We start from the raw sequence: 9,250 nt of genomic DNA, 5'->3' as shown, positions 1-9,250 counted from the left end.
CAAAATGGCTGTAAGGTGAAAAGCAATGTATGAATAGAATTTATTTACTATTATTTTTAAATATCAGCTCTTTCAGTAAAGACCTTTTTCTATGATGTGTTTTTTACAGCATGCAGCACTGTGCCCTCAGCAATGTGGGATGCTAAAGTGGATGTGATTGTCATTTACATTTTTTTTTCTATAAAAATCTTTATTGTTTCCATTTGGTCCAATGCATGGGAGAGGGCTCCAGGGTGGTTAAAAGGATGCCTCCTGGTTTTAGAGAGGCTCAAGCAGAAGCCAGAAACCAGGGAAACGCAGAGGAACCCCTCAAAGGTCTCTGGGCTCCAAAGGCTCCTCCTAGTCGTGCTGGAGGGTGAGCCTTTCGAAGAGACAATCACCCTGCCCAGCTGGGGGGCCGGCCAGACCGCGGATGTTAGTTAGTCACGTGGTCGCCCATCTTCCTGATGAGTTTCACCTCCCCATCCAGGAAGTGGTTCTCCAGGAAGTTACCGAGATGAGGGTCCATGCAGGTAGAACCCAGGGCCTGCAGATCCAAAAGGTTCTTCTTGAAGGCCATGGTGGCTTCCATGGCGCCCGGAGTGTCACCCCACTCACCTGGGGAAGGCGCCTCATGTCCTGGAAGAGAATGTGGCCACCATGATGGTTTTGCAGCTTCTTTTCGACCAACTCTCGGGAGAAGCGGCCCATACCCTGTGGAGCCACATCTTCACAGTCAAAATAGCAGCCCAGCGAGAGGTAGGTTTAGGCGGCCCACAGACGCAGGTTGGCCAGGCGGTTGACGGCGGCCTTCACGTCGGTGGAATAATTCTGATGAATGGGGGAGCTCATGGTTATTTGGCAATAGGGAGTTAAGGTAAAGAAAGTGGGGTTGGCTGGTCCCAGAGGCTGAGGATGGCTGAGGTAGTTCCAAAGATGGTGACTGGAAAGGAGATTGGAGGGTGGTTAGAGGCTGGAAGAAGGAGCGTCCCTGGGTCTATTCCATCCAAACTCTGTTGAAGCAAGAGACAGATCCCAAGACCACATAGGGGACTGTCGCCATTTATAATTTTTTTAAGTTATTCTTTTTATATTGAGATATAAGTAACATAACATTATGTTAGATTCAGGTGTATAACAATAGTATTTGTATACACATCAAAATGATCCTCACAATAAGTCTAGTTACCATCCATCACCATATATAGATACAAAATATATTTTTCTTGTGATGAGAACTTTTAAGATTTATTTTCTTAGCAACTTTCAAATATGCAATAGAGTATTATTAACTAAGTCACCATGCTATACATTTCATCCCCATGACATTTATTTTCTAACAGGAAGTTTGTACCTTTTGACCTCTTTTACACATTCCACCCCTCCCCCATACCACCAATTCATTCTCTGTATCTATGAGCATAGTTTCTTTGTTTTAGATTCCACATTTAAGTGAAATTATAGGATATTTGTATTTATCTGACTTATTTCATGTAGCATAATGTCCTCAAGGAGTCACCTACAGCAAGATCCCATGCTTTTTGATGGTTAATATTCTTACACACACACACACATTGATACACATCTTCTTTATTCATTCATCCATCAATAGGCACTTAGGGTGCTTCTATATCTTTTTATTGCTTTTGTCTTTGTTTTTTTTGGATAAATACCCAGAAGTGAAATTGCTGAGTCATGTGGTAGTTTTATTTTTATTTTTTCAAAAGAACCTCCATACTATTCTCTATAGTATGTGCACTATGTAAATCGGTACATAGTGGCTGCATCAATTTACATTCCTACCAACAGTATGAGGATTCCTTTTTCTCCACATGTTTGCAATACTTGTTATTGCTTGTCTTTTTGATAAAAGCCATTCTAACAGGCAGAAGGTGATATCTCATTGTGGTTTGCATTTCCCTTATTAGTGATGTTGAGCATCTTTTCATGTGTCTGTTGGCAACTGTATGTTTTTTTTGTTTTGTTTTGTTTTGTTTTTTTTGAGAAATGTCTATTCAGGTTGTCTGCCCATTTTTTAATCTTTTTTTCTGTTGAGTTGAAAGAGTTCTTTATGTACTTTGGATTATTAATGCTTTGTCAGATCTATAACTTGCAAATATTTTCTCCTATTCAATAGGTTGCCTTTTTATTTTGTTGGTGATTTCCTTTGCTGTACAGAAGCTATTCAATTTGATGTAGTCCTACTTGTTTATTTTTAATTTTGTTGCCTTTGTCCTTGGAATCAGCCAAAAAATAATTGCCAAGACCTATGTCAAGGAGCTTACTGCCTGTTTTTTTTTTTTTTTTTTTTTCTTTTTCTAGGAGGTTTATGGTTTCAGATCCTACTTTTAAGTCTTAAACCATTTTCAGTTAATTTTTGTGTACTGTGTAAGATAGTAGTCTAGTTTTATACTTTTGCATGTGGCTATCCAGTTTCCCCTGCACCATTTATTTGAAGAGTCTGCCTTTATGCCATTATATATTCTTGCCTTCTTTGTCATAGATTAATTGACCATATGGGTATGGATTTATTTCTGAGTTCTCTGTCCTGTTTCATTGATCTATGTCTCTGTTTTTATGCCAGCATTATACTGTTTTGATTATTGTAGCTCTGTAATATAGTTGTAAATTAGGGAGTATGATGGCTCCAGCTTTATTTTTTTTCCCCAAGATTGATTTTGCAATTTAGGGTCTTTTGTGGTTTCATAAAAATTTTAGGATTGTTCAGTTTCTATGAAAAATGGCATTAAATGTTGGTAAAAATTGCATTGAATCTATAGAATGCTTTGAGCAAGGTAGACATTTTAACATTATTAATCCTCTAACCCATGAATATGAAATATCTTTCTATTTACTTGTGTCTTCATTTCTTTCATCAATGTCTTATAGTTTTTAATATATAGGTCTTTCATCACCTTGGTTAATTTTATTTTTAGGTATTTTATTCTTTTTGATGCAATTGTAAATGGGATTGTTTTCTTAATTTCTTTCTGATAGTTTAGTGTTGGCATGTAAAAATGCAACAGATTTTTGCTTATTGGTTCTGTATCCTGCAACTTTACTGAATTAATTTACTTCTTACAGTTTCTGGTGGAATCTTTAGGATTTTCTCTATATAACATAATTTTATCTGCAAATAGTAACAGTTTTACTTCTTCCTTTCCTATTTGGATGCTTTTTACTTATTTTTATTTTTTCTTACCTTATTGCTCCACCTAGGAATTCCAGTGCTATGTTGAATAAAAGTGGTGAGAGTAGACATCCTTGTCTTGTTTCTGACCTTAGAAAAAAAGGTTTTCACCTTTTTATTGTAGAGTATGATGTTAGTTGTGACCTTTACAAAAAAGAATTCTTAAATGCATTTTTATTTACCTTGGTACTGTAAATTGACATAGCAGGAAGAACATTTATTTTAATAATGATGATAACTCAAAGAAAATTGACATTTATTGGGAACGTAAATTTGTCCTAGGTGTTACCTCACTGAATTCCCACCCTCTCTTGATGAGAAAGATTTAAGAAAAGTGAGATAGAAAAATGTTAGGTAACTTCCAAAAGACTCATAGCCTTTTATTGAAAGCTAGGGTTGAAGCAAGCTGTTTATCTGTCTCCAAAGACCAGGGTTTCCACCATGTTATATTGAAGATAAATTTTCTTTAATATTTTTGTGCTGAAAAGTCTGTGTGTATATTGTTTGTCTACTATCTATTATATTAAAATATCTAACTTAATTGTCAACATCTTCACAACAAATATCATGGTAGTAGACCATTATAGCATAAAACAAAGAATCATAAAAGTACACATAGGAAAAGACCTTAAGATCAACAAGTTCAACAACCAATCTATTATTATCCCAGATTTTACTTGAGCACCTCCTACAATGTGGAATTCACTGCCTTCAATGGAAAACAATTTCATCTTTGAGCACTTATAAAGTATTATTATTAGTTTCTCCCTCAGGCATCTCAAACTTTAGATGCTCAAAACTTAGTTCATAAAGTAGTTTCGTAATTTTGTTTATAGTTAATTAGGGATCTGGGCTTACCAGAGTAGAATGAACACTAAGAAAAAGAACATTATGTCATTAATAATTAACTACATATTATATTTTAAACATCCATCACTTTCTTATTATCAAGGCCAAAGAAAAATGTCAGTAAAAATTGTTACCTATCTCCTTGGGATTTACCAAGATCATCTTGTCAGAGTTCATTGCTGCATTTGTGTTAGAGGACAATTATATTATCAGTCAAGAATTCCAATAAGAAGCTAGGAACTTGAACTTTTCGTCAAGAAATTGGCATAAGTAAATGCAATTCTCAAATTCTCCCACAACCACATCAAAATTACAACTAAACTACAGAACAATTATCATTCAGAACTGCCTGAAATCTAACTGAATGGAAAATCCTACAACTAGGAATTTAAGAAAGAAGCCACATTGAGATTAGTAGGAGGGGTGAAGACTGGGGATGGGCTGGTCCCACAGCCATGTGTGGTGGATAAAAATCAGGAAGGATATCTCAGCTGTGGAAATCACTCCTGAGGAGTGAGTGATCCCAGCCCCACAGCAGGCCTCCCAGCCCAGGGCTTCAGAGGCAGGAAGAGAAGTCCCCATTACTTCTGGCTTTAAAAACCAACAGGGATTGTGGCTGAGTGAGATGGAAGGCTTTTGGAGTCCCCGGCAGTTCCTCTTAAAAGGCCCACACATGAACTTACTCGGACTCACTCCTTCTGAGCTCCAGCACTGGGGAAGCAGCCTGAAAGAAACCAGGGACATACAGGGAGGAACTGAATTGTCTGACATCAAGTTGAGACCTGGGGAAAACAGCTTTCTGCCAGACAAAAGTGCTGACAGAGGCTATTGTTCCTTTTATCAGGCATTCCCTGACCCCCTCATAGCTGGCAGGCAAGTGCCATACCTAGATTTTAATTAATCTACCTCACACTATTCACTGAGACCCTACTCCATCTAACTTGCATGTCCACCCAAGCTGTTTCTAGTGGCTTTTCCATACAGATGACCACTCTACCAAGTACAGGATACATAGCAGTTCTAACTAATACATAGAAACAAGTTCAGGGAAGTAGCCAAGCTGTGGGGAAAAAGAAACCAGTCCCAAAGGAAAAAATAGGAGAAAATCACCAGGAAAAGAACTAAATGAAATGGAGGCAAGCAAACTACTAGACATGGAGTTCAAAACAATGGTTGTAAGGATGCCCAAGGAACTTAGTGAGATCATCAACAATATGAAAAAGGACATAGAAGTCATAAATAAGAACTAGTCAAAAACAAAGAATACACTAACTGAAGTGAAGAATAATTTACAAGGAATCAACAGTAGAGTAGATGAAGCCAAGAATCAAATCAGCTAATTGGAAAACAAAGAAGAAGAAAAACACCACCCAATCAAAATAGCAAAAAGAAAACAATTAAAAAAAAAAGATTAAGATACTGTAAGGAGCCTCAGGGACAACTTCAAGAGTACTAACATTTGCATCATGGGGATGCCAGAAGAAGAAGAGAGAGAGCAAGAAATTGAAAAAAACTATTTGGAAAAATGCTAGAAAACTTCCCTGATCTGGTAAAGGAAGCACAGAGAGTATCAAACAAGATGAACCCAAAGATTCCTATCCCAAGACACATCTTAATTAAAATGCAAAAGTTTTAAAGAAGAGGATCTTAAAAGCAGTAAGAAAAAAGCAGTTAGTTACTTACAAGAGAGCTCCCATAAGACTGTCAGCTGACTTCTCAACAGAAACTTTGTAGGCTAGAGGGAAGTGGCAAGAAATATTTAGAGTGATGGAAAACAAGGACCTACAACCAAGATTACTCTACCCAGCAAAACTATAACTTAGAATCAAAGCACAGATAAAGAGCTTCCCAGACAAGAAAAAGTTAAAGAATTTTATCACCACAAAACCAGTATTACATGAAATGTTAAAGGGTCTCCTTTAAGATGAAGAAGAAAAAGATAAAAAATGTAAACAATAAAATAAAAATAAATACATATCTATCAACAATTGAATCTAAAAAAAAAAAAAAAGCAAAATAAATGAACAAGCAGAACAGAAACAGACTCATAGATACAGAGAACACTTTTATAGTTGCCAGATGGAAGGGCATTGGGGATGGGTGAAAACGGTGAAGGGATTAAGAAGTACAAATTGATTGTTACAGAATAATGATAGGGATGTAAAGTACAGCATGGGAGTTTAATCAATAATATTCTAATAACTCTCTATGGTGTCAGATGGGTATGAGATTTATCAGGACGTTCACTTAGTGAGTTATATAATGTCTAATCACTGGAGTGTACACCTGAAACAAATATAATATTTTATGTTAATTGTAACTGAAAAAAAATGATTTTAAGAACTGGAATTTAAGGCATGTTAATGAAGACATTTATGAAGGAATAGACAGGACTCAGGGAAATTTCGAGTATAGTGAAGGATCCCAACGCTGGCGATAGTCAAGAAGTATTAGTTCCTATGGACCTTACAAAGTAAGAAAAATGAGCGAGTCCCAGAACCTAGGAAAGTAGCCATAGAAAATGACCCCTTCCCAGAGAGGAACTGTGGCCTAAGATTGAGACATGCAGCCGATTGGAAGTTCAACAGAGGAATGGGCACCCTGACTTCACTGTTCCTCCACTCCCAGAGCTGCTGCTGATGAGTCATATTTCCAGCTGCTGAACAGAAGAAACCTCAGAAGATAAGGAGGCTTACTAGTTCAGTGCAGGAACAAATATCCACCTCCTTTGAGATGCAGAGCAAGGCACAGAAGAGTAGAGACTAGACTGGAGAGGCAGATGGAGAATTCTAGTACCACAATACTCCATGCAACCCCTTATGTTCCATGAGCCTTGTTTTTCCTTCTCAATCCTCTCTTGCCACTTTTCTTCACCATCCTCCCCTATTTCTTTCTACTTCTACTAAATTAGCAACAGGAAAGTCAGTTAGTTTCAAAGTAGCCTTAGGTCATGGAAGAAAATGGTAATCCTATTGCTCTACTAGGTTTCACTTATATGTGGAATCTAATGAATGAAATAAACACACACCAAAAAAAATAACAGACTCAGATACAGAAAACTGACACGTTGGTGATAAACAGGACAAATTCTTATACAATGCAAGCAGAAGAACAACATTTTGTCTTAAAACGTAGTTGAGACATTAGTAAGTTCACCATGAGGGCTTCAGAGTTCCATAATTCTTTGTGTTTTTATTTTCCCCTTAATGTTAGTAATGTGGCAGAGCCACTAAGAAAGACGCCTTTTTAATTTATGTACTTGTTTATTCAAGTATTTAATAAGCCCCTTTTTTGAAGCAAGTATGGCAATCGGGATTGGACATGAAATACAGTGTAAGACATGATCTCTCTCCTTCTAGTACTTGTAGTTTACATGGGGTGACCATATCACATTAAAATGGGGGGAAATCTGAAAACAAAATACTGTCAGAGAAGATTGTTTCGATGGCATCTTTTGTTTTGTGCCACTGCCTTCACTGGCAAGGATCCATGAGAACATATGAGAGAAAACGTTGGGGTTGTATATATGCTACTGCTCGACAAATCATGACTGCTGCAATTATCAGTTGATCCTATCTCAGAAATAATCTTACATCCATCCTTTTTCCCCAGTCTCATGACACTGTGGTTCAGGCACTCATTACCTCTCATGCTGAGCAGTTGTAACAGCCTCCTGATCAGTTTTATTGTATTTTACCTTTATTCCCCTTAAATCCATTCTCTAGTGCCCCTGTAATGATTTTTGCAAAACATAAATCTGATAGTCACATTTCTCTCTTTAATGCTTCACAGCTTCCATGTCCATCAAGACAAGGTCCAGACTTGCCAATGAATGCCATAGTGATTTGATTTCTGTAGACTTCTCCTACACCTTCCTGTGGATCCTGCATCTACACCGTTCCATTAATTTGATCATAGTGACCTACTCTGGTATGCCTCACCAGCTTCTGCTTCATGTCTTAATACCTTCATGCCTTTGCGCATGGTGTCAGTCTGCCTCAGCCCTCTTTTGTCCCTAACTCCACCTTGTTCTATAGGCCTAGCTCCACTTTTCTCCATCTCTATCTCTACCTCGAAAGTTATCCCTAGATAACTGCAATAGCTTCCTAACTAGCCTCCACATTCACTCTTCCCCATCCCCAATCCAGTCCTTTTTTTTTTTTTTTTTTTAACTTCTCACCTGAGGATATGTTTACTGATCTTAGAGAGGAAGGAAGAGGGAGAGAGAGAGGGAGGGAGAAACATTGATGTCAGAAACATCTATTGGTTGCCTCCCATATGGCCCTGACAGGGGATCAAACCTGCAACCCAAGTATGTATGCTGACTGGGAACTGAAGCAGCAACCTTTCAGTTTATGTGATGATGCTCCTCCAATCAGCTGAGCCAGGGCTGCAATCCATTCTTGCCTATCAGGATGAAGGTAACCATCTCCTATCCTCTTTCTACCCAGTTATTATTACCATTAGGATAAAGAACACATTTTTTACTAGGGCCTATATAGGAGACCCTCCTAGACCCTGCTTGTCTCCCCAGCCTCATCTCCCTCTTATGCATCATGTGTCAATCACAGTGACATTTTTCACACCCTTGAACATCATATTTCCTCCTGCCATAGGTTTTACATGTGCAGGTCCCTCTTGTTAGACAGCTTACTCACCTCTCCTAACCATTCCACAGAGCTCAGTTCAAGAATTACTCTCAGAAGGAAGCCTTCCCTGATCTCTGATGTAGGTTAACTTTCTTTATTCTGCATTCTCATAGAAGAGTGTTTCTTTCTTCATAGCGCCTACCCCAGTCTGCATGTGGTTATAATTAATGTGTGGCTCTGCCCTAAAAGCAAATTTCATGGGAGATGGATAGCATCTGTTTTTGTCCTTCATTGAATTCCTAACCTAGCACAGTATCAGGTATAAAAGGGGCACTCAAAAAATTGTAATGAATTAATCAATCAATCCTCTAAGACTGTGTTGGAAAGCTCTACCATCATTACCATTATCATCACAAGTGGCGCTGGTCCCCTCGTAGCTTGTGTATATGTTAGAGCTACATACTTTCATTCTGGTATAATTGTATTTGTCAATCCCTTGAGGACCTCAGAGTCCAGAGAGAAAAGCAATATCCTAATTAACCCTACATCCACTCTGTGACTACCCCATAGATAGTGAGCAATGCATTCATCAATAAGTTTTTAATTGAGGTAAAATTGATATAACATAAAATGCACAATTTTA

The 9,250-nt window shown here is 37.8% G+C and overlaps 1 protein-coding gene across 1 annotated transcript; it reads right to left on the bottom strand.

Moving 5' to 3' along the window:
* Positions 1 to 415: 415 nt before the first annotated feature.
* LOC150013095 (ferritin light chain-like) lies at positions 416 to 831 on the bottom strand. Its single transcript, XM_090275210.1, has 2 exons — positions 762 to 831; positions 416 to 618 (listed from the first exon to the last, which is right to left on the bottom strand). The coding sequence occupies exons 1-2, from the start codon at positions 829 to 831 to the stop codon at positions 416 to 418; spliced, it is 273 nt and encodes a 90-aa protein (XP_090131336.1).
* Between the last annotated feature and the right edge of the window lie 8,419 nt (positions 832 to 9,250).

Source organism: Furipterus horrens, unplaced genomic scaffold (assembly GCF_987537825.1).
Source record: "Furipterus horrens unplaced genomic scaffold, mFurHor1.1.pri manual_scaffold_4, whole genome shotgun sequence".
Lineage (NCBI taxonomy): Eukaryota > Metazoa > Chordata > Mammalia > Chiroptera > Furipteridae > Furipterus > Furipterus horrens.
This window is presented reverse-complemented; position numbering and strand designations above follow the sequence as displayed.

Excerpts from the sequence above, each read along its gene's own strand:
- LOC150013095 (XM_090275210.1), bottom strand. The coding sequence starts at position 831 with ATGAGCTCCCCCATTCATCAGAATTATTCCACCGACGTGAAGGCCGCC. Across the intron at positions 619-761 it reads CAACCGCCTGGCCAACCTGC|GACATGAGGCGCCTTCCCCA; the intron begins GTCTGTGGGCCG and ends ATTCTCTTCCAG.